The sequence below is a fragment of the Solea senegalensis genome, linkage group LG11, assembly GCF_019176455.1.
Source record: "Solea senegalensis isolate Sse05_10M linkage group LG11, IFAPA_SoseM_1, whole genome shotgun sequence".
Taxonomy (NCBI): Eukaryota; Metazoa; Chordata; class Actinopteri; order Pleuronectiformes; family Soleidae; genus Solea; species Solea senegalensis.
In genome coordinates this window covers 12,575,361-12,600,876 of record NC_058031.1, presented here as the reverse complement: position 1 = coordinate 12,600,876, position 25,516 = coordinate 12,575,361, and the positions used below count along the sequence as shown (strand labels likewise).

General features: G+C 41.2%; 3 protein-coding genes and 1 long non-coding RNA gene across 7 annotated transcripts in view; 1 reads left to right on the top strand and 3 right to left on the bottom strand.

Moving 5' to 3' along the window:
* samd11 (sterile alpha motif domain containing 11) overlaps positions 1–25,516 on the bottom strand; it is a 1,171,052-nt gene that overhangs the window by 606,974 nt on the left and 538,562 nt on the right. The window lies entirely within an intron of this gene.
* Positions 1,475–19,683, top strand: slc6a17 (solute carrier family 6 member 17). The gene is made up of 12 exons (XM_044038064.1): positions 1,475–1,816; positions 6,132–6,528; positions 8,836–8,993; positions 9,407–9,533; positions 11,070–11,251; positions 11,773–11,883; positions 12,690–12,931; positions 13,043–13,235; positions 14,124–14,316; positions 14,407–14,566; positions 14,737–14,899; positions 15,265–19,683. Exons 2-12 carry the CDS (start codon positions 6,228–6,230, stop codon positions 15,625–15,627), a joined length of 2,193 nt encoding a protein of 730 aa, XP_043893999.1. The 5' UTR covers positions 1,475–1,816; positions 6,132–6,227; the 3' UTR covers positions 15,628–19,683.
* On the bottom strand, positions 20,876–24,979 carry LOC122777124 (myosin light polypeptide 6-like). Its single transcript, XM_044038135.1, has 5 exons — positions 24,918–24,979; positions 24,521–24,548; positions 21,817–21,960; positions 21,525–21,698; positions 20,876–21,285 (listed from the first exon to the last, which is right to left on the bottom strand). Exons 1-5 carry the CDS (start codon positions 24,918–24,920, stop codon positions 21,083–21,085), a joined length of 552 nt encoding a protein of 183 aa, XP_043894070.1. The 5' UTR covers positions 24,921–24,979; the 3' UTR covers positions 20,876–21,082.
* Positions 22,264–24,419, bottom strand: LOC122777137. The gene is made up of 3 exons (XR_006361289.1): positions 24,383–24,419; positions 24,265–24,292; positions 22,264–24,059 (listed from the first exon to the last, which is right to left on the bottom strand). It is a non-coding gene; the product is annotated as an uncharacterized LOC122777137 (long non-coding RNA).

Here is a 25,516-nt window from a genome sequence, read left to right as displayed (position 1 = left end):
ACATGACAATTGAAAGTAGTAAAAAACTGTAATGACAGGATGAAACACCAGCACTGTGATACATTTTCTCTTGAAAGGCAGAGGGATGTTGAACTATATCAGCAGCTTAGCTCAGTAGTTGCACTGCAGAACAACATAGGTATGGGGGCAGCATGAGCAACCATCATATGATTTGTGGTTGGCATGGCAACTGATCCCAGCACTCAGCCCTTGGAAAGTGAGTCACATGAGTGAATTGAAGGAGATGGGGAACATGGTGTGCATACATGTTGTCAGTTGATGCAGTAGCCTGTTATACTTGTGCATGTGTGGGAGAGAAGGAGGTGTGTTTTGGAGGTGTCTTGTGATTGGAGCACAGACTGCAGGGTTAGGAGATGGTCTCTGTTTATTTCTTTACATTGCTGATCCTAACGTGAAACATGGAGTAAGAACAGGAGTGAGTGAAAACAATCACTGTAAAATATGACAGCTGACAGCAGTCAGTGCTTTGAAAGCCAAGCTTTGTGTTTATCAGTGGCGGAGCATCCTGTGACTCCAGCAGATATCAAACTTACGCACATTCCATCTGTAAATGTCTCTGTATCATGTCTTTGTTTGACTCACACCTTTTTCTAGCCCCATTTTTCCATCGCTAAGCTTGTTGTGGTGACAGAGAGAGGATGATGCTAATGAGCTGCTCTATGAAACACTTGTCCATGTTCCACAGGATCAACTCCAAGATGTCTAAGTTGTCTGGATAATGATCCATTATAGTGAGACAAAAAGGCCATCTTTAAATAGTAATCTGCAATATTATCTTTTAGACTGCACTGAGAAAACTGTAATTCAGCCACATGACCTAAGTTTAATAAACTGAAGAATATTTCTTTTATGGGGCCAGATTTAGTAACTGAAAAATGTGAAATATAAAAAACAGAAGACCACCTCTATGCGGGCAGGATCAAATATGAAGTGTGAGAGCAATATCACACTCACTGAGTCAAGGGCAGAATAAATTGCTGGTGTCAGAGAGAAAAATGACTGTGCCACAAATTATCTTCACTACAGAAACTTCCATTAGGAACCATTTCCCCCTCCACACACACCTGTTGTAGTGTGTGTGTGATGACATGTCAATTATTGTGTCAACAAGCACCTCCTCGTGTAATTAGTATCATACATTGCACATATTATCATTATTAGTAGTATTATTATTATCATTATTAGTAGTAGTATTATTATAGCTATTGTATTTCCGGGCTGCAGGGATGTTCACGAATCTGGACACCAAACGCAGCTCTTCCATCACGTCGTGTGACGAGTTTGAGTGAAAGCCATCAGTGTGTGATTCCTGTATTACGTTTTTGGGAACACTGCAGATGTTCTTCTGGACCAGAGCTGACGTGCGCGCGAGCGGCTGAGTCAAACCTGCGTCAGACTCCGTCGTGACTTGCCACATACATACAGTAGTAATGTTTTTCATTCCGTGCGCGGCTGAATTTATCCCACAACACAGCCGCAACCACGTGGCAACGTGAGGTACGAGCGAGTCTTCAGGCAGAGCAGAGCGTCGTTAAAACTCTGATATGAGACAAACGCCTTCAAACCTGCACAGGTTAATGTTGTTATAGTGGCGGGCGTTGAGCTCCTGCGTCACACTTTACGCACAATGCGCCCCGTGTGACTGGAAGCTCAGTGATTTCGCATCTCTTTGCGCGCAGATATGTTGCACACGGAGTCAGCGCATGAATGAAGATACTGAATAAACCGCTCACTCTTTGGATTCACACTGTTTGCACGCTGAGGACGTCATAATCCGTCCTGCATACTGCACGAGGTAAGGATGGCACTCTTGTAACCAGTGTAAGCGCCATATATCGGGTTTAATACATGCGTATTCTGTCTGTGATTGAATAGTTTTGTATTGTTGAGGATTGGCATCTCTTTAAACACGGAATCACTTGACAGAGACGGGCGTCAGCTCTCACCTCATCACCTGACAAATGGTGCTTTATTTCGTCGCAGCAGTGTTCGCCGTGATCGTCGCCCATTAATCATCCGAGTTTGACGGTGATGGCGCGCAGCGAGTTTCCAAATCTACCAGCAACGTGACGTTTTCTGCGCGCGGCTGATCACCCGCTGATTTATACATGAGCCGTGAGCATCCTGGCTTTGTTTTTATCAGGTGATTCATTTGACCTTGACAAGGCTTCAGAGGTTATATCCACACAGACCTGAAGCTATGGTGCGTGGGCCTGTGTGTAGCGTGTCTGCAGGACGCCTCATCACGGCCACGCAGGTGCTCCCCTTGTGTACCTGTGCCTGTCAGTGTGTTCAGGCTGAAACCTCAGTGAGAGGGAGCACAGTTCACCCTAACTGGCATCTGACCAAACCTTATCTTTCACAATTTTACACCCAGATAAATGTAAAAGCTGCAGAGGATCCTGACTGTGGTGGATGTCTGATAGATACTGAAAGAGTCAACAAGGAGGCTTCAGTGTATTTGCACTTGTCCTTCAGGAATCTCGTGCCTGTCCATTTAAGATGGAGCAGAGGAGAGATAGGCGATGGTGATGCTGCAGGGATGGGGTTTCAATTTTGCACAAAGAGCCATTGCTTAGCAACCAGACTAGATAAAAGTGGAGCATATCTTTGTAGCAGAGAGGGAGAACCTGTGTGGGCATATAATCACCACCATTTATTTAGGAATATATAGCTCACAGGAGCACAACCTCCCAAGAGGCAAATGCACACTTGTCACAGACATCTGTCACCACTCCTTCTTTTAAAAGAACGCACATCTTGTCACGTATCACCTTTTCATTAATGTGTCGTTCAGCACTTCTAATTTCCTGCCTCTAATTATCTTCAGCGTCACGGAAAAGAAAACCACACGTGCCTACGTTTCCCTCAGATGGAGCCTGATTACTCAGTCATGATCTGTAACTGTGACTTGCACTGAATGTGAAGTCCAGCTCTATGTCTGTCTCTCTATTGTGCCATCTGTGTCAGCACATACTGTGAAACCGTGTAAGTTGTTAATGTTTATCTGCATCAACATCCAAAAGCCTCACTGCTCATGATTAAAAAGCTAGAGAGGAGATTAATGTTGGAGGGAATGGGGCAGTGTGTTACTAACTATAGCTACATTTTCATTGTATTTTAAAATAGGGCAAACATGTAGTGTTAGAACATTCATACAGAGCTCCTGCTTTACACTGCAGAAAATCCACAAAAGTCGGCAAGTCATCCATTTTTGTTTGCAAACATACGCATCGTCGTCCCACACTTGATTCAGAGTGTTCCACGATGACTCAGTATTGTGAAGTTGTAGTTCTGCTGTGGGAAAAAGTCACTGCTGCCCTGGGATGTGTTGATGTTGCACCCAGAGAGCTGCTGTGTGTCGTGACTGCAGGCGCTCATTGCCACTATACAGGAATGTGATGTGCGTGCTGCTGCTGTGACCTCCAGGTTGGCTTTTTCCAGCCGACTGGCAACTGTACTTGAGAAGCAACCGCGAACAAAAGCTGTTTCAATTTCATCTGGCTGCATCTGGTGTCAGATTAGACGCCCCTGTCCCTTTTAAGTCTGGTGTCAGTCATTTTCTGCTCCAGAAAACTTTTGTGGTTGTCCATCCACATCATTTAATTCGTGTATAATACATGCTAATGACTTCACAGTGTTTTATATCAGTTCAAACACGAACATTGAGAAGAGTCCTGTCTTATTCAAATGTGTTTTGACACAAACAAGAAATTCAACTCAAGTATTTAACCCACATGACAGTCACACTCTCATACAAGGAGCATGTGAGCAACACAAGTGCAAAAAGTCCCACATCGGAATCTGAACTCCCGTTTAGAAGCCTTGTGACACCATGTTGACTTTTTGCTACCAGAAACTCACAGTTGCCTGCAACCAAGCGTTATCCAGCTTTCGATCACGCTATTTTCCTCTAAAAGGGAAAGATAATTCACAAAATTGACATCATGTGCTGTTGAAGAAGACGAGCAACTGATTACCTCCTCAGGAAATGTTGTGAATGAAGAGGGAAGCGGATTGTTTTCCATTCAAACGTCTTCTTGTAACCAGTGCAGTTGCTCACTAGTGGCTATTCAGCATATTCTTAATTCCTGGTTGGCTTCAGGAGGAAACTGTAAGACTACATCCTTTTTTATATATGGTCTTTGCCCTATGTCAGCTGAGATTGGCACAGCAACCCTCATGTGGAGGATAAAGCGGTAGAAGGTGGATGGATGGATGGAGCAGCAGGAGTTGAGTTGATGATGTGCCTTGCTCAGCAGCATCACTTCAGCTTTAGTTGTGGAGGAAGCCTCCCTAAGATCAAGGCCACAGCTGCATCTTCAACACAGTCAAGCACCTCGTCAGTTTCAGTGTTTTGTGCTTGCAGCTGCAACATTTCCATTGAAAACAATGAGGCTTTTACAGCATTTTTATAGTGGAGGTTAGGAAAAGTGTGTCATCGCTAACATCATCAAACAGCAGGGGTGCCATGTTGTTCAGAAACTCCTAAAACAAACTGACCATTGTGAGACTGGCAATACCGTTTGTTTGCCTGTTTTATGGTGATCATAACGTGAAGTGGAACAGGATCTGGGTGTTCATGAAGGGGGAGATCCAAGCTTTATGGACATCTTTGATGCAGTCACTTTGATTCAGTTTCCACTGAGGGGGACACAAACATGTAGGATCATTAGTGGATATTTGCAACAAGCATGTGCTAAGTTAACTTGTGTCAGCTCATTCCCCACATTCTCTGCAAGAAAACCTGCGATTTAATACACAAACACTGGAAGCTTTCATCACAACGACTAACAATATACAGAATAATCAACCTCCGCAGACACTGAACCTAAATACAGAATATACTAATAACTAGTGAAAAGTTTGCTTAGAGGCTTTTGTTTTACTGCACTGTTCTCCACTGGAGGCTGCTCACTGCTGTTTATGCTGTGCACATGACTCAACTTTAGTATAATGGGTCCTGCTGTAAAAAAGGATTGTAATTCAATCTCTGTGAGTCTCATTCGCCTTAATGAAGTGGATTACTGAAATACCTCACTTAGGGCTCTAATGTGCCACAGCTTTTCTTCCTTTACAAATTCTGTATGTAACAAGCAAACAGGAACAGCAGTGGACATTATTTGGAATTAAAATGTATTAGGTCACTGAGGACAAGTCTGACTCTTTTCTTGTGGCACTCTTAAGGGCTACAAGTACTGAAATAGTTTTCTTTCTTAACTGGTTTGACTATTTTCCTCATTAATCACTGACAACATATTCAGAGCTTCATGAGTCTGTGGGCCAGAGCTCACACTGAGCTCAGCCAGAGGTGGACATAGGCTAAGTTTGTATATATACATTCGTAATACCAAATTTTTTCAGGGATTTAAGTCACTACACTGTGTGGTCCTAGATGGCCATGCAACATTGGGGGGAATGGTCTCATCAAAACGCATGGCTATCTTTCTAATATGCATGTGCTGAATGTTTACATCATCACCCTGCACCATTTTGACCTTCCTCCCGCTTCCATACAGAGTCTGTCTGATATGTTTTCTGTTGTAGGTGGTGACTCATGCAAAAAGGAATCAATGTCCGCGTGCGTGCAGTTTAACAGGACGCTCACATGAAAGTCAGACGCAAGACACTTGCAGTTATGAGTGTGAAAATCTGATCTGTAATGAATCTGAAATGAATTGGATTTGTACAACGTGGCCGGGAATCTGAACATAGTCATAATGTTTAGTCAGACAAGCACACATATTAATTAAACTTACTGTAGATCTGCAACTAATTGCTATTTTAATTTGTTATTAGTCTTCTTTGTTTATCATTAATTATTTGTTGATCGGTATCAGTCAGTATCAAAATCACAGGATCGGACAGATGAAAATCCAGAAATCCAAAATAGTGCATGCTTCACTATGCACAGTCTGTAAAAATGTAAATAAAAATCAGGGACAAACATTTTAGCTGAGTCATGTTTGGGCTGTTGTCTTAAACCTTTACCGTCAGTTGCCTGTTTGAATGGCTTGTTTAAAGTTTTTACTTTTTGAAGTGTTGATATTTTTAACAGAAATGATGATTAACTATTACCTGAGATTAAACAACTGTCTTTCTCTTCACAGATTTAAGAAATAAGCACAACTCTCTGCCCCTGGCTCATCTGCAGCTCCTCTAATTCACCACCCTCGTCCCTCTGAAGGAGCACCTGTGTTGCTGCCATGCCAAAGAACACCAAGGTGACCCAGCGGGAGCACAGCAATGAGCCTGTCACTGAGTCTGTGGCTGACCTGCTGTCCCTCGAGCACCCAATGGACTATAAGAGCAGTCAGATGAGCATGGGCCTGAGTCCTGGCTCGACCGCTCCAGTAAAGGCACTGCTGCCCTCTCCAGACCCGGACGCTGAGGACGGTCGACCGGCCTGGAACAACAAGCTGGAGTACATCCTGGCACAGGTGGGCTTTTCAGTGGGCCTGGGTAATGTCTGGAGGTTCCCCTACCTGTGCCAGAAGAACGGTGGAGGTAGGTGAATGGATGTTTGTGCAGTCTGAATCGCAGTAACGTGAAAGGTTTGTGTAACACACTAACACTTCGTAGGTGTTAGTGCCTGGCAATCACTTACAGAGATGTGATTTGATTGAGAATACTCTGTGGTCTCTTGACGATTTGTACGAAATATAATGTGTTATCTCATAAAAGTTCAGTTTGCATCACATTGCTAATACATAATTTAACAAGATCAGCAGTTATTTATTGAATTAGCTGGCACTGCTTTGTCTGGAGACAGTGTTAGTCTCAGTGTTAGTGTCAGTCCTGCCCGTAGAGTATATAACGTGAACGTTTCACTTCAGGATAAACTGATGGTGATTCCTGCACACATTGACTTCCATCCACAGCTCATATTTTCAGAATTGTTCCTATTTACCATCTCTTTTTTAGAAGGTGAGAGGAGTAAGTGTGTTTGTGTGTTTGTTCAGATCAGGTGGAAATATTAATTTCATCTTTAATATAATATCATTAGTTCTACTGGGTGGATTTTGTTAGTTTTGGGCAGCTATAGCTTTCCCAATATCACAATATAGTCCTTTTAGGCCATAACCCCATATTGTATGATATATTTAGCCAACAAGTTGGTAAGTGTTAGTTCCTCTCTTTGAAAAATTGTGTCACGTCAACCAATTTTGCCAACTACTGGCACAAATCAGAGGGGCAGTGTCTTTAACGTTCCTTAATGGATTGTGCAATCAGAAGCTACAAGATAAGAATAATGTGGTTTCACTCAGGGTTCTACTATAATGAGGGATCCTCCACCTTATTCATTGTTGTTGGTTTTGCTTGCAGGTTTCTCAGGCTTATCTGTCTGCTATTATGATTTACACGTACTATGATGAGGTGAATACGTGGTGACTAAAACATGGAGGAAGTAGAAGAGTAAACACTTATTTTCTAGGCTTTCAGCGTTGTTGGTTTGACCTTGTGTAGGAGGGTTTGTGTGAAGAAGCTATGATTGAAATGCATGAAAACAAAGCTGAATATGTGTGTATTTGCACATTTTAATTTAGAACGTGTGCGTGTGTGTGTGTCCTGCTGACTCACTGATTGTACTGCATTGTCTTGCCTGGGCTTGTCCAATTAACAAGGACAAACTGTCGATGTCTTCTTTCGGATAAATCCATGTCTCTATCTTGTTTTTGTATATTGCTATTTCTGTTATATATCTATAGGTTCTGTTTCCATTCTTGTTTTATTTCTTAGTACATTTACATCTTATCTTATCTTGAGTTGAACAAAACAACACAAAGTGTCTCATTTTTGTCCTGACATAAACAAAGTGAATTGAAACTGAAGACACTTTGATTTGAAGAAATGAAGTGACCCCGTCCTTGCAGTCATTTTTTTGTGTGTTCCATATTTGGAAACATGCTTCTTATGTATGTATACTTACCTTTTTTGAAGGATACAATGACACATTGGCTTTGCTCAAGGCTTTAGAGCCAACAGCAAAAAAGAAATGACTTGGAATTTGCACTGAAGTGATGTGGAAAAACCTTTGGTGGGGTAATACATATAAATACCATCCAGCTGGCTGGCTGATGAGCAATATTTGAAGTAAAAAACAATGGAGTGAACAGTTACCACAATAGTTCTCTACTCACATTTTCTTTTCCTCTATTTTTTTGCTCAGAATAAACATCAAAGATCTGTAAAAGTAGGCACTATAACACAGTGGTTACTCTTAACAGTCCAGATAATAATACAAAAGCAAAACAAAACCCTATGTTCTTTGTTTCCTTTGTCTGCTGCTCGCTCTAATAGCCACTCAGAGCATTATCAGCATTTTTGATCATCGCAACATCACAGTCATTTGGTTTGAGTCTGGAAACCGGCTGCTCAAACCAGATGTCCGTCAGTGTGAGCCCATTCTCTCTGACTTTGGATGGTTTGGTAACCATGGTGTCCCTCTGTGTCTTGACGTAAGCGGGACTGAACATGGTCTCTCTCTCTCTCTATTGTCCCTTCTGCAGAAATAGACAGGCCTATCTGAGAAAGTGGTGAATGGAAATTAAAGATGACTTAGAGCAAAAATGAGATTTTAAAAGAGAAACTAGGAAGATTAAGGGGTTAGAAACTGTGACATTTGAGTGGTGGAGGAAGATGAAAGGAGGAGACCTCAAAATAGAACATGTAAGAGATTAAATGAAACAGCACCCCCTCTACTGCTATACCAGACTTTGTCCTTCCCTGTACATGGTTTACAAACACTTTCAAATTTACCAAATGCCATACAGCCGTGCAGTAATCCTTCTCTCTGACCATCCTCTGTCTCAGGTGCATACTTGGTGCCATATTTTATTCTCCTCCTGCTCATTGGCATCCCCTTGTTCTTCCTGGAGTTGGCTGTGGGTCAGAGGATCAGACGTGGCAGCATCGGGGTGTGGAACTACGTCTACCCACAGCTGGGAGGCATTGGAGTTTCCAGTCTGATGGTGAGTACCTCTGTGAATTCATCTCGTCTGCATTATGAGCCAAAAACAGTCACTGTCACTGATTTACCGTGTCAGTCATTCTGAAAGTGATTTCATCAATCAAGTGTTAAAGAGGGCAGGGACATGGTTGGCCTGGGGCAGTGAGCCGTGCGGCACCTCGGATTTGACGGAGTGAGATTCAGCGGCTATAAATAAATACCTTCTCAGAGAGAACCTCAGCCTTGGCCGCTGAGAGCAAATGGCTCAATAATTCATGCTCTTTCTGGTCCTAAGCTGTGTACGCAGCATCTTTGCTCTAACTCACTTTGACAAACTGTGTGCTGTTCCCTTTTCTTCTCCATGTGCTGTTTGTGTATTTGTGCAACTGTTTTTACGAGTGACACTGGCTGATGTTTTCTCTCACGTCCCTTCAGGTTTGCGGTTTTGTGGGCCTTTATTACAACGTGATTATTGGCTGGAGCATCTTCTATTTCCTCAAGTCTTTCCAGTATCCACTGCCTTGGGCTGAATGCCCCATCAGGATTAATGGAACCCAAGCCAGTGAGTCACAAAAAACAATGCACAGCACAACAGGTAGAGATGTACAAGTGCAGATACAAATGTAATTTTATCTTCGGCAAAGCCCAGACACTGATGAAAGGAAAAGGGAAATGAAGACTGCAGAGTCCTGCAGAGACAATTCTCTGTTCAGCTAAGTATCTCAGTGGATGCAGACACACAGAACAGGGTGGTGACTATAGCTACAGAACGTGTCGTCGCATTGAAGCAGCTTGTGTTGCCTCGCTGTGGCTGTGCCGTCTACAGTGGTGGTCCTGCAGTGTAATAGAGAAGTGTTTTTGCTGTCTCCATAGATGAGACGGGCCTGTGGTGAAACCCGTCAGGTAGAATGATTCAGGGAAATATCTAATCATAATTCTCTGACAGGTATTGTGATTATGATTCCTGATACATATATCTATAATTATAAGTCAGCTGCAGTTCAATATTTATTTAACATCACACAACACCATCAAAACATTAAAGGACCAGTGTGTAGGATTTAGTGGCATCCAGGGCTGCAGTTGAGTATTGCAACCAACTGACTCCATGGAAGAGGAAGTAACAAAAACACAACAGTTCGTCTACTCTGACTGCATTCTTTTCTCGGCTAGTGTAAGTTTGTTTACCTTGACAGCTTCAGATTTCATCACGTGATGTGATGATGCTGTGACCTCCAGTGTTGTAACTCTACATGTGACACTTCTGAGGAAGAGTGCAGGAAGTGCAATTGAAACTGTCAAGGTAAACAAACTTACACTAGCCAAGAAGAGAGTCGATGGATCCCCCTGAATTCTGCACTCTGGAATTTTAATTACTTTATATTCTAATGCAAGGTTGAGAATGTAAATATATTAATTGTTCCCAATTCAGTTGTATTCTATATTGCCAAAGGTTTGACAAACACCAATCAATGTTTTTGTAAAGTTTTCTGACATTTCATGGACCAAACGATTACTCGATTAATCAAGAAAATAACGATTATGATTCGATTATGAAAATAATCGTTAGCTGCAGCTCCATGGGTATTACATTCTTTTTTTATAAGTGGAGAGCATATAGCAATCTAATATTGAACAAGTTCAATGGTAATTGCATTTTTTTAAATTGCAGTTTCAATCTGAAAACTTTAAGTGTTCAGCCCGGTCAGATGGATTTCAGCCTGTAGTGAAAAGACAAACAGACTCTGACGTAGTGAAGAGCATCAGCTTTCATTAGCATTCGAGGGCAGGGAGTCGAATCTTATGGTTATTAATGCAGTGACGCTGTGGAGTGTCCAATGTAGTAACCTACATATATGTATATACATAAACATGTATGTATATATATATATATATATACATATATATACACATACATATATATCTATACATATAAATATATATATATATATATATATATAGAGAGAGAGAGAGAGAGAGAGAGAGAGAGATGAATAGAGAATTACTCTCTGAAAACAAAGAGATTGGTCAACAAGAGATTGGTCTAAACACATTTTATAGATCCTGCTTTCCCTATCTTTCTTCTCTGCTGTTGTAGTTGTGGAGCCAGAGTGTGAAAAAAGCTCAGCCACCACTTATTTCTGGTACCGCCAGGCTCTCAACATCACCAGCACAATTGACGACACTGGTGGCCTCAACTGGAAGATGACCCTGTGCCTGCTAGTGGCTTGGATCATGGTCTGCTTGGCTGCCATCAAGGGCATCCAGTCCTCTGGGAAGGTATGGGATATCTATGACTGCACAGCAGGATTAGAGGCTGCAGACTGTAGAGATTCACACTGTGATTTTAGACCATAAATATAAAATATTTCGACAGATTGAAAATCTAGTTTTAAGAGACATCCAGCATTAATAATAGAGCAAAGGCTGGCTGAGGATGCAACAACTTTGTTTAAGGTTCATCAGAAAGTGAGTCGTATACTGCATTGTAACATCCAGCCCACGGATTATAGATTATACATATATGTACATATATAGATTATGACCCTTATGTGGAGGATGGATGGATGGATAGGTATTATTATAGGTTATATAATAGATAAACAGAGAGACATTTTTAGTTGTATTTTATGGTTCAATAGATGCTCATAATCCTGGAGGAAGGGTTTTTGTGTCAAGGAGAGATTTCACAGATTTAGTGCCCGGCAAACACAAAACAGTTTTGGGATTTATGCCGTGTGTGGGTGTCCATGGCAACACTGTGTGATGTGTTTGACTTCATCTCTCTCCCTCTCTGTTAGGTGATGTACTTCAGCTCTCTTTTCCCATATGTGGTGCTCTTCTGTTTCCTGGTACGAGGTTTGCTGCTGAAGGGAGCAGTGGACGGCATAGCTCACATGTTCACCCCAAAGGTGAGATCAAACGACTGTGATTCATACTCAAAGAACAAAGCAACTCTAAAAGAGGTTTACTGCAGCAGGAAATGGTGAATTTCTGAGGACGAAGTGTAAATGTAATGGCCGTTTGGGGAAATGTAGTCTCTTCTTTTCTAATCATGTAACTTGATTGACATCATCTGTGGAAGGTGTCCGCCTCTTGACCACCAAGGCCATTCAGATTCATTCAAAGAAAATGGCACGTCCACATTATGTCAAGTGTTGGTTAGATACCCCCCTCTAGTGGTGAGTGTGTATGATTGCACATGACTTACTGTGAATTACTGTGCAGTTACTTTATGAGCTGCTCTCTCTGGTCATGCAACATGAATTAATTGGAAGTTGCACTATCAAAGGAAACAGGTTAATAAGTAAGACAGATTTATTGATTTATAGCTTTTACATTACACTATGATTAAGTCTCCGCCTCAGTAGTCCTCAGAGCTCTGATCAAATGTTGTGCTCAGAGATAAACCAAGTATCATGTGTAGAAGTTTGACTTTTTTTGAATATTATTTTTTTTAAGTTGTTTTGTTATATTTCATGTCCCCAAAGATGTCCATCCTATCACAGGAAGAAAAACAATCAGAAATCTTAATGAATAGGTGAAACTGATCTTCCTCTAAGGTTATATTCTATACCCTAAGTCAAGTGTTTGAGGACGCAGATGTAAACTGTTTATGAAATACTGTAATAAATCAACTTGAGAGGGATTTTAAGATGATAAATGACAGTATATATGATCCACTACTAAAAGTTGTCTCTCTCTCTCTCTTCTTTAGCTGGAAAAGATGTTAGAGCCACAGGTGTGGAGAGAAGCAGCGACACAGGTCTTCTTTGCGCTCGGTCTGGGCTTTGGCGGCGTCATCGCTTTCTCCAGCTACAACAAGCGAGACAACAACTGCCATTTTGATGCAATACTGGTCTCCGTCATCAACTTTATTACCTCCATCCTGGCCACTCTAGTAGTGTTTGCTGTTCTCGGCTTCAAGGCGAATCTAATGAATGAGAAGTGTGTTGTAGAGTGAGTATTTTTTGACCAGCCTTGTCTTACTTACTCACTCATTCCCGCCCTATAATCTCCTCGCTCACTAACACATTCATCTTCTCCACACCTCTAACTCTCCATGTGCAGGAATGCAGAGAAGATCCTGGGCTACGTAAACACTGGTGTGCTGAGCAAAGAGCTCATCCCTCGTCACATCAACTTCTCCCATCTCTCATCCCAGGACTACGAAGAGATGTACGGTGTCATTAAGACAGTGAAGGAGGACAGCTTTGGCCAGCTGGGCCTGGACGCCTGTCTGCTGGAGGACGAACTCAACAAGGTCAGCAGGAAAGACTTTAAAGGCCTGAAATGGGAGAATAACGGTTGAGATGTCGCAAAATATTTGTTTATTTATTAGAAATTACAGATAAAGAACCAGCAGGCCGGTATTTTCCACCAAGGTCAGGACGCCTGTTTCCATACAGCCACTCAGTCGTGTGTTAATGAACATGAACGTGTAAACATGTAATCAAGATGTGGATATTGTGTTGTTTTTCTCAATATGGAAATGTAATCAAACTTTAATTTGAAGTGACCTTTGAAAATATGTTTAATCATGTTTAACAGCATGTTGCCTATTGCTTCTGGGAAGGCTCCGTTTTTATCAGTAAATTACTATGCAGCTGACAACCAACTCCCTGTCACATGATGCATCACCTTATTTGTGACATTTTCACTCAGGAACTATCTCAACAAATGGAAACAGTTCGACTCTTAATTACTCTTAACATTGTGATTATAAATAACATTTGAAGAACTGATCTAGAAAGGCGGAGGCTGGGGGCAAGAAATGAGTGAGGGGGGTTGGGTGTTATTTAAATGGACGACTGCCTTGGTGAGAGAGTGGCCATGATTGTAGCGTGACTAATACATTGTGGTGAGCTGGCTGTCAACTGATTACAGCTGAGGCGTATGACTATTGTCCTGCTTCATTTATTTGTTGTTCCAGTTTGGAATGATTCATTTGTTCATAGCTTTATTAGTTGTACCTTTCTTTCTTTCTGCCAATTCTATTAGTGTTTGGAGGATTTTGTGTCTGATCTACTCTAATCTAGTGAACGTAGAAAATGGGAGTCAGTGATACTTTTCTTTTTGACATTTCTAAGCAGAACATTGGCCACTGTCCACCACTGTAAAACCTCTTTGTCATCATCTCTCCATGATCCAGGCTGTTCAGGGAACTGGTCTTGCATTCATTGCTTTCACTGAGGCCATGACACATTTCCCTGCGAGTCCCTTCTGGTCCGTCATGTTCTTCTTCATGCTAATTAACTTGGGGTTGGGAAGCATGATTGGCACCATGACCGGCATCACTACACCCATACTGGATGCTTTCAAGATCCGCAAGGAGATCCTGTGTGGTGAGTCTTGATTCTGGTTCCTCAAATCAAAATGAGTTCACTTGATACAATTCTCTGACTCTGATTGTTTCTTCTACTTCTCTCCCCCAGTGTTCTGCTGTGTCATAGCCTTCCTGATGGGTCTGCTGTTTGTGCAGCGGTCAGGGAATTACTTTGTCACCATGTTTGATGACTATTCTGCTGGTTTGCCTCTCATAATGGTGGTGATCCTGGAGAACATCTCTGTAGCCTGGATCTACGGCACTAAGAGGTAGAACAGACTGATTTCTTGACAGAAGTGTGCCTAATTTAATATCTGTTGTAGATACTGGGTCCTTCAAAGTGGTATTTGGGTTTTGGTGTAAAAATTGTATGAAAAATAAGACATATTCTGATTGGATCGTCTGTCCTACATTAGTTCCTTCTTCCGTGTCTTCATAGGTTCATGCAGGACTTGGAAGACATGCTTGGTTTCAGGCCATACTCCTTTTATTACTACATGTGGCGGTACGTCTCTCCGGCTGTCTTGGTGGTGCTCATTGCCGCCACTGTCCTCGAAATGGTCATCAGCCCTGCGGGATACAACGCGTGGGTGGAGTCCGAGGTCAGTGTGGTCACTCCTCACTTTCAGTGCTTTCACACTGACAGCACTCTGGCACGGTTCCAGTTCTCCCTCCAAATTTTAAACCTAGGTTTGTCAATGTAAGCTGTAGACAAGCGGAAGAAGGTACGACAATGTACCAGTGAAAATGGCAAAGGAAACAAATGCAGTGATCTCCGGAAGAAGTGTGGAAACGCTTGTTTCCACACAATTGTTCTATTTAACTAGCACCAAGGTTCTGAATGGAACTAGAACCCAACCATGCCAGTGCTTGCCAAAGTGAAATCACGATCTGTGGCTCTATTTCCATGTCTTTCTACATGTTTCATACTTCTGTGTCTTTTTCTCTATCCTCTGCATCTTACTAGGGCTCAGAGCATTTCCACAATTACCCTCCCTGGGCTTTAGCCCTGGCCTATACCCTCATTGTTGTGGCCTTGCTGCCTTTACCCCTTGTCTTCATCGTTCGCCACTTCAACCTGATCTCAGACGGCTCCAACAAGCTGTCTGTCTCTTACCGTAAAGGCATGATGAAGGACATCTCCAACCTGGAGGAGCAGGATGAGCAGCGCTTCATCCTCAGCAAGAACCCCAGCGAGACTCCCTCGCCAATGCCTGCCCACCGTGCCTACCTGGGCCCTGGTGGCACTCAGGAGATGACCAACACCAACTACGGCACCAGCACCAAGACGGGTTACCAGAACATCGGCTCTCCCGAATCTGAGCTATGATTCACTGGTCTCGTAGATCATTCCGTCCATTAAACCCAGAGATAGAGCTAGAGAGGAAGAAAGGGAGGAACAGATTCACTGCCAGTTGTTGCAGTGTTCATCACATCTTAACCCCACAGCCACATCTCTACCCCCTTGTCTGCCTCATCGCTCCCTGCCTATGGTTCTTCCCCATCGTAGGATCCATGCTGCTAATAGCCCATCACTCCGGCTGAGATGAAGGGATCATGGGAATGTGAGTCCCTTTTGGTCTTATAAGCTTTTTCATCTGTCAAGGTATTCCAGTGGCAGAGAGAGGGGCAGAGGGGGGGGCAGGGTGAAGGTTATAAATGGCCGGCGTGTGCTTAGATACAGACTTTGTGTTGTAATAAGCTCTGGCTGAGGTTAAGGTGTGTGCAACACCAACATGCTTAATATTGTGCTGAGATGTAATCTGGTGTGTTGACTGTTTAGAGAAGGTCATTTCTGAGACAAATGGAATGTCCCTTGCTCTGGGTGATGATCGTTCTCCTCTGGTTCACTTGTAGAGGGTTGTGTCTTTTTTTGTGGGGACAGGATGGAAGGAGACACTCATCTTGTCCTAATCTGCATCACTGTATGAAAACATTCCTCATCTACAGTATATGACAAAATGATTACAAATGCATCCGTTACAGTGTGTAATTAGTGATTCTGATAGTGTACACAGTTTTACGATCACATTATATCTTCACGTTGATTGTGCCTATCATGCATCAGCAATAATAACTAGTCAGAGAAGAGTCTTAATAAAGCTGTGGTTCTCCTTCTATCCCACCTCCCCCGTAATGTAGAATACTATACATGTGTGTTGTGCAGTAGGCTGGAATGTCACCGTAAATCATTTATATACACCACAGTAGTGTAATGGGTGGAACAAACTTTTTATTTTTTCATTTTCGCGAACACTGAAGCACAGACACCCGTCGTAGTTAGAGCATCTCTGAGCCTTAACACCTTTTTTTGTTTTCCCCTTCAAACAATCTTCTCTGTAGTGTTGGTATCAGGACACGTCGTCTCTGTGCTGGTCCAGTCGCAGCTGGCATAGACAAAGCCATTCTATTCCTTTTAATCAGTTATTTTAATGAAGCGATTCTATTTTAATCACTGCCTTAGTAGAGATAAGCAGACTGGCTGCTTCGTGTTTGTTTTCCTCTGTACTAGCGAGGCAGGCAGAGAAGGAGTTGGTATAATGCGAGTTGTGTCTTTGTGTACAGACAGACAGACGGTGCATGTACAAGTGGACATGCATTAGTGTGTGAATGAGAGCTCCCCGTGACCCAGCCTGTTTAAAAATAGAGCTGTGTTACCCAGGGGATGCCGTGGCAACACACCATAGATACAGGTCCTCTTCTGATGTGGTGGAGGGAGAGAGGAGACCACCTTGCTTTGTCTGCACCACCTGCACAGCTGTTTGTCCAGAAATACAGAGAGAGATTAAACATTGTAGTGTCGACGTGTGACTACAGTAAGTCTCCAATGTTACAGTGTTTAAGTATTTTACTGCCATGCTGTGGGTTAATAATCGTACCTCATCCCAGGGAGGTGGAAGTCTATGTTTTATTGTTTTACGTTTTCTGAAATTGTGACCACTATAAACATCTTTTCCTCTATTTGTGAGAACTAAACTAGAACCTCTTTATTTTTAACGTGTAGTATTGTATGACGATATGTGTTTAAGGGTATAATGTGGAACTGTAACGTGATAAAAATGTTGTCTCTACTGGCCAGCAGGGGGAGCCAATGCCACACCCACACTCTTGTGGCCCCTCCCTGAGACAATACTTGAGACTGAACAGATGTAGTGTGAAGCTCACTCTCATTGTTTTGGTGCCTGAACAGCATCTCTGTTGTCAGTGTTTGCGTTATGCTTTCCTCGCGTTGTTAGCTTGGTTAGGTTTATTTTATTTTTTTGCATTTGAGTTCAGAACAATGTCTTGTCTCCTTCACTTGAGCACTTTAAGTAGATAAAGACCCTGGGGTTGATTGTTATAAGCACATACGTTTGACAAAATGCTGTGTAGAGTTGAAACCGTAATCATAAGAATGCTTTGACGGAAATGATGAGCAATATTTATGCACATACAGTAGACTCTGTACTGTATATATATTAATATATATATATATAAAACACTTTCTAATGTAAAGACATTAGCATTCCAACAAGCAAGCACATGTTTTATGATAATATTTATACTTGCTCACTTTAGTGAAAGAGTCCTAAAACTGAAGAGTGAAAAGGAATTCAGGCACTATTCATTTTATTATTTACACCTTTGCTTTTTTTTGTGTGTGTGTGACGTCACCTTGTCTGTTGTGAAAAGAGGATAGATTCTGACTTCCAGTCGTTTTTAAAAGCATGTCTGTATTGATGCTTCCATGCCACTGATTTGCACTGTCCCTGGTTTATTTGCATATTTATAAAGAAAAATAGTAAATTGAAATAGATCACGTGTGTGGGTGAGGTAGAAGCCCATTGCTGGCTCATGAAAGACAATGGAAAGTAAAATGTCAAAAAATACATAACTTTACAAGAGAAAAAACACATAAACTATAACTCAAACACAAAACAAATTCACCAAACACGACAAAAATCTAAATTATATAATGGAATCTTTACTCATCAGAACATGACAAAGCATGATATGAGTGATGACCCGTGTCTGTGAAGTGTAGCAGGTGTTAAAGTCTTCACCTGTAAAAGAAAAAGAGGAGAAAAAGACAAAAGTTTTACATAATACAGACATACAGTCTTTTGTGACGATATACCACATGTTTTATATTATTTTGCTGCTCGTGATGGTGCATAACCTCAGACGAGGGCGCTCACCTCTGCAGAAACGGCACAATTAGGGAAGCACAGGAACACGAGCACAAGGGAGTTTCATGTAGAAGTAGAAGTGAATTCTCTCCAGACATTAAACTACAAAATACAGAGTAAAACATGTGTAGATCATGTTAGTTAAGGAAAAGCACTGCCATCGTCACAGAAAGCTGCACCCCTGGTTTCTTGGCTTGTAACTACAGACGTGTGTACATGATGCAAAGGTAAATACAGGATCTTACACATTAAGAGAGCACAATCACGACACCAGTTACATTTTACTTTGGGAATGGTATAGCTTTCAGGACAAGTCATATCTTGTATATGATGTTTTACATATGAAATCCCCCCGAAAAACACTTTCATGCATTATTAAACTTAATAGTAGTACTAATAATACCTAAAATGATGATATTATGATACATTACTATTACTACTATTGAAACCAAGGAGTCCAACTCCAGGGTCTTTCTGTCTTGTCCATGTGTCAGCTGTTGCGTTAGATTAAAACAGAGCAAACTCTACAGCTCAACTGAGTTACTGGTAAATGATCCTGAGATTATCTCAACAAACGTAAAGTAATAGTGTATTTATTTAACTGTGCAAATAGTCTGTGTGTGAACAAACCATAGTTATATTTATAGTATTTAAGACGGTGTATTTACTCTGTACATATTGATGTACATTCTGATAAATTCACTGAGTATCTATAGTAAGAGTGACAGGATGTATTCTTGAGCTGTAAATAATACTTGTATATTTGGAGATATTTTTGATTTTTGTACTGTAGGTAATGTTGTGTCAGTGTCTGTTGGTTTGTGGTGTTGCTGTGTGATTGTTCTCAGTAAAAATGGACGAGTATGTGTGTGTGTGTGTTTAAAAGTGTATGTAGGTTTTTGATGTTTAAATGTGTGTTTTCTCTCCTCTGTCAGTGTTGTGTGCTGCTGATCTAATCTAGTAGCTAAAACCATGTCGGTGCAGTGAACTGCGACCTCTAATGTGAGCAGTCTCTTCTCTGTGTTTCTCACTGGAACTGCGGCGGTTTCCAGCACAAACCTGGCAACACAATCAAGAAGAAAGGTTTTTTGCGATAACAGCGCAACAACAGCAACAGAAATCTTTATTTTTTGGTTGAAGAGAGTGAAGAACTGTACAAACATGATGGGTGAAGCAAACAGGAAATTAAAATAAACCACTTTTATGAAACAGAAAAATGCTTTGTGTGTCATTTATTCTGAATGCAGGTGTAAACAGTGTATGATAAAGTTGTGAATTTGTTTTGGGGTTACATAATATTTATTCTTATGTAGTTCATCCTCCTTAAGTTTTTATATGAGGGTGCATGTATGTTATATAAGAAAGAAGGTTGATTGTTTATAACAACGATTAATGGACAAAGGTGAGATTAAATAAGTTAATAGTATTATCAATTCACCTTTGTCAATGCGGCTCATATTTTATAAAAGTGATGCCAGATGGTACAGTTTGATATCATGGTAGCACGTCAGTGGTCACAATGGTGTGAGAAGATTCTTGAATCCATTTGCAAACACATGGCATCTGGTGTCTCTGTGTACACAAGCTCGAGACATGGTGGATATGAGTATTCCAGTCAGTTCAGCTGAGTGCTGGATTTAATAAAATGATGTTTCACTCCCACGGGCCATATTGGAGTTTTCAAAGTAATGTTGCTCTAATTGGACCTCATGCACTTAAACTCTCATAAAACAGGAACTGATGATGCTGCTGTGGTTAGTTTTGGCCGCACAGATTGTGTGCTTGAATATCGAGCGATTTGTCTTCCACGTTGCGTCACACTTCCTTTCTTCAGTGGAATCAGCTGTGCACTGTGAACTACATCTAACTATTCAGCATTCTGTAAATAAATTGTATCACACATCAGATACAAGCAGACTGTGGTGACTTAATGTATTTGTTTTTATGGGAATCCCACCTGCAGTGTCTTTACAGATGATTATCTAAAAACAGCACTTCTCATTTTCCCACTGCCCAGCCACCTGATCCAGGAAGGGGACATTTTTCACACTTGGAGGTGCATTTACCCGGCAGGTGGAGATTATGTGGGTGGATAACTATCAGTCATACACTCGCATAGCTCTCTCAGCTGCTGTCGGCTTCTACGAAGCCTATTCTCTTCAGATAAATGACACGACAACCACGACAGCTCATTACAATTTGACCAGCTTGTCTCACTATAGACAATGTTCAGTTGAACAGTATTGTCACTGAAGGGTTTATCCTGAATGTGATGGAAATGATCATGCTTCAACTTTTTTGACAAATTTTTGACTACATACTAAACTATGACATTTTTGTCACATTTTGGACGACATACTAAACTATGACTTTTTTGTCACATTTTGGACGACATACTATCCGGACAGTCAGGACATGAAATTATAAATAAATACCAGAGCGAGAGGTGAAGCGTTGTCCACTTGCCTGAGATGAATGTATTTTTGTAAAAAAGTAAAAGAAAATGTGGAAACCACTGCAGTGTAAATTTACAAGCCAACTGCTTTTAGTCCAAAAACTTGATCCACAGACAAACAAGAGCTCATGTGTCGATGATGTAATGGTGATAATAGTTAGTTACCTTTTGTGTATAATGATTACACATTGAGCAGTTTTCTGATTTATTGCAATGGAACGCTTGAACACCATCAGCCTAATTAAAGCAAAAATCCAATCGTGATCGAGTTTGTTTTGGCACTCACCTTCATAATTGATGCAGCCATTTGCATCTTCATGTCCCGCTAACAGTGTCTCCACTTCCTCCTCTGTCATTTTCTCACCTAAAAGTGAAACATAAACATGTTAATTAATTTTATAAAAGTATCTTTATATTGAGTTTTTTCAAGGAATAACATTTACAGCTTTACACTTGTGGGAAAAGACAGGACATAAAAGAAAAGTATAACAGATTGGCTGAGCTTTTTATTCTGAGGATTGCAATGTGTTCCCAGAGGTAAAAAAGAGGCTAATACAGCAATTGCCAGCTATCTATTTATGTATGACAGAAAATGGGACTTGCCTAGTGTGGTGAGGACGTGGCGGAGCTCTGCTCCCATTACTGTGCCGTTGCCCTCCTTGTCAAAGACACGTAGTCCCTCAACAAAATCCTCCATGGAGCCTTGATCTTTATTCTTAGCAATGGCCTGTAACATGGGCAGGAACTGTTCAAAGTCTAGCATCTTGATGTTCATCTCTGCAAAAAAAGAACAGCATAATTGAGGCAATCCTGGGTCTAAGCCTCTGGAGAATTTTCTTCCCCGCTGACAATTTAATGATAAACAACTGCAAGCAAGACATTTATTTTTGCTCACCCTCAGCCTTGGGGTTGCCCAGGACCTTGAGCACCTCAGCATTAACAGGGTTCTGTCCCAAGGCCCGCATAACATCACCACACTGGCCAAAACTGATCTTCGCATCTCCTGTCTTGTCAAACAGCAGGAATGCCTCCTTAAACTCTGCAGAATGAAAACACTCGACAAATTAGAGTAGTGATGTGAATTCATTCATTTTCTACCACTTTATACTGCACATGAGGGTTGCGAGTGTACAAATTATGTGGGGAAAATATAGTGGAGATAAGCAGCCATGTATGGAGGAATGATAGGGGTTAACATGATGTGGGTGAAATTAGAAAACAGAAAAACTAGACAGAGTGTGACTAAATTGAGAACAGGCAGACTCTACTCTCTGGTTTTCTTTGCGCAAGTCTAAATTTAACAGCAGGGCCCAAAAAACATAACAACAAGCTGGCTTAGGTGTTCTTTGCTACCCAATAACATTCTAACTAGTCTATTCAGGATACTAAATCAAATTAAATGAATAATTCAGTTAATAAATTAAAATGGATCAATTACTTCACTGACTTGTTTTTAGTGATGGAGCTTTTTTAATGATACAAAAATTAATTAATATTGTCATCATTATTTCCATCTGCAACTTAAGGTGCATATCAATTACTTAAAAGAACCCTGCCCCCCCCCACAAGTCAGCAGCAACTGATGCTTGTCATCTGGTGAGCCTGCCTTTTTCATTTCACATCAACAGCAAGGTGAGAACTCACACTCCATGCTCCACCCCGTTTATGAACATTCATACTACAGTATTATTAACATGCAAATGTCCATTGATTACATTTACAAACATTTAACGTCTGGGGTACAAGTAAATGTGTGAAAAAAGCAGATGTAAATATGTGAGTTGAGATATAAAATCAAGCACCACAACAAACTAGATTTGGAATATCAGAAAAAGATGAGAGTAACAATTCCCCTTGATTTTGGGGGCATACTTTGGTTCATGTCCTTTTTGTAGTGTGTATGTGTTGGTATGCATCTTACAGTTACCACTTTTATTTTCAACTCCTAAGTAAGGAGAGTGTACAACTGTCCACAGTGGTCATTATTGTGAATGGCTAATATTGTGTGACCTATATTATGGTAGGAATGTTATTGCTTTCCATTTTAATGAGTCTACCAGACAAAATGACCTCTCAGGTGACTTTCTTACAAAAGCTACTAACATTTCAACAGACACCACTACTGTTTACGAGCCTTCACTCAAACTGCAATATTTTACGGCACTGTTCAGTATTCAATACTTCTGTGAGTTATCTGACCCTTAAGCAGTCATTCCCAGAGACTGGGTGAAACCCACAGATTGGTTGCATACTATTTTTTGAAGGGGTTGCTGAATAGTTTTTCTGAATTTCCAGCCCTTTATCTAATGTAAAGTCATGCATAAAATTAAGATGTCACAATTTTAATCAAAACAAATCTCTGGAAAAAGTATGGTTTACCAATTCAAAATAATATTTAATGTTATAGAAAGGGCAGTAAGAATATAGTCATAGCCAAGAAGCAGTATAGTAAGCACAAAGTTGCTCTTGTTACAATTACATTGACAAGTCATAGTGGAGTTGCCTAATCTTTATGAACTGCCAGGATTGACACAATCTTGTTGATGATTAAATGGTTAATCAATGTAGATTTGATCTAACAGCAGACTTTGTAGTCATGTCCTTCAGCCAAAATAGGAAAAGAAAAAACAACACCATTTGCTTGAGTCTAACAATTAAGTAAACATGGGGTTTTCACACAATATCTAGTATAAGTTGTTTCTTATTTAATGGGACAAGCTATTCCCTGGGGGGAAAAGCTCAGGCACTGTTGTGGACTTTTCCTGTTCTGAGGAATGTGCCTCTTCCCTTCTGGATTGTGAGCACTTCTCCCAACACCATATTTGGTATTAGAGGAGTGGAGGAAAGTAGGAGGAGAGAGAGCGTAGCCTATTATGTCAACAGAGATTAACAACCCAACCCTTGGACAAAAACTATCCACCACTGTATCCAGCACCAAAAAAGGTCACACTTGTGCAGATGAGCTGCTTGAAAGACAACAGACATAGTTTGAGGCACAATGACACAGCCAGGGAGGACTGCAATCTAACAGAACAAGACTTATGAGGACAGAAGTACTTCTAGTGCATGACTGACCACAAACAGTGGGGGCCACTTTCCAGAGGTCTCAGGACTTTTGGACCCCATTGGACAAAAACACTGTAACACATGGTCAAAGCTGGTAAGGATTATAACATTATGTGCGTAATATGACTGACTTTGACGTACCAAACAGTGCAGAGCGGGCTCTCATTCACATCTAAGACAATTTAGTTTTTCCAAAACCAACATGCAGATCACACCCTTAACACTCCCGAGGTAGGCACCAGCTTTTTGTTAAGACGGTCCTGCTTCTCTGACTTACCATGAATCTGATCCAGGTTAAATTCAATCTGGAAAGGACAAGCAGTTGCAAAGTGGAAAAAGTGATGAAACAGTACGAAGGAATTACGAAGGAATAACGAAGGAAAACCTAGTCTTACCACGACTACTATGACAGGCAGGTACACAGCAGGGTGATAGAGGAGCTACAGGGCAAAGTGTAATTTGAAACAAGCGAGAATGAGGGCATGCAAAACAAGCTGGATCTGGAGAATGTCAAACACAAATTCAAAACTTACCAAGGATTTGATCTTCCGAGAAGTCAGACTGTTTAAAGAGAAATTAACCTAATTGAAACCCATTTGTTTTGATGCGCACAGCTAGCTCTAGGTTACCTCAGAGGCACCTGAACACATCGTCTGTCAGTAAAAAGATGTCCACTAACTATATTACATTCAAGACTAACTGTCGTCCACGTCGGCACTTTGATAGCGTCAATAATCTCGCCGTGTGATCGTTCAATTCATCCACCGAGCAAGCTAACATTAGCTTCTCAAATGCTGCACTTCCGCTAGCGAATAGCGAGCCAAACACATAAGCAAAGCAAAGCCGTTTCTGAAATAATATCAACATAAAGCACTTAGAAATGGCAGTAAAGAAATAGTTGAGTGTCGGGGTCACAGGGAAATAACGCACCATGTTCCTGCAGTTGGCTGCTGAGGTGTGTCCCAGGCGTCGGCAGAAGGAGGAATGAGACGGAATTTACAGTAGGACGGGAGGGAGAGAAGAGAATACCCTAACAGCTCTGCGTCATGACGTAAGCACAGTACGTAGTGCCTCTACAGCAAGCGGGAAGCTGTGCACCCGAATAGAAGAAGGACACGCCCACTTTCTTGGATTATTGGTAAGTGTTCGTGAAAATATTGGGCTAAGCCAATCAGAGTGTGAGTATGATGACTTCTTTGCCCATCTCTAGTGATATATAGAATATCGCTCCATATATAGAAACAAACGTCTAGGTATTGTGGTTGTGTTTATTGTTAGCTGCAGTGTAAATCTTTAAACTCATTAAACGTTCAAGTTTAGAACTGGGATGACCTGTTCATCATGTTCTGTCCAGTACTGTAGCTGCATAATCAGTGGAAAGAATAACTTTTATCCACAAAAAAAATAGCTTTAGCTGACTAATATTATTTTACAGTTTCAACGTTAAATACATGTTGGGACAGTAGGGAACGGCACCTTTTTTGATTGGAATGATTGGAATGACCACCCATAGGAAACAAAGTTGCAAG

Bases quoted from the DNA above. Each gene is read 5' to 3' on its own strand.
- slc6a17 (XM_044038064.1), top strand. From the start codon at position 6,228: ATGCCAAAGAACACCAAGGTGACCCAGCGGGAGCACAGCAATGAGCCT. The intron at 6,529-8,835 runs GTAGGTGAATGG...CCTCTGTCTCAG, and splicing joins GTGCCAGAAGAACGGTGGAG to GTGCATACTTGGTGCCATAT. The intron at 8,994-9,406 runs GTGAGTACCTCT...ACGTCCCTTCAG, and splicing joins TTGGAGTTTCCAGTCTGATG to GTTTGCGGTTTTGTGGGCCT.
- LOC122777124 (XM_044038135.1), bottom strand. The intron at 21,699-21,816 runs GTGAGCAAAAAT...CTTTTTTTGCAG, and splicing joins GGGCAACCCCAAGGCTGAGG to AGATGAACATCAAGATGCTA. The intron at 21,286-21,524 runs GCAAGTCCCATT...TTTCACTTTTAG, and splicing joins CCACGTCCTCACCACACTAG to GTGAGAAAATGACAGAGGAG.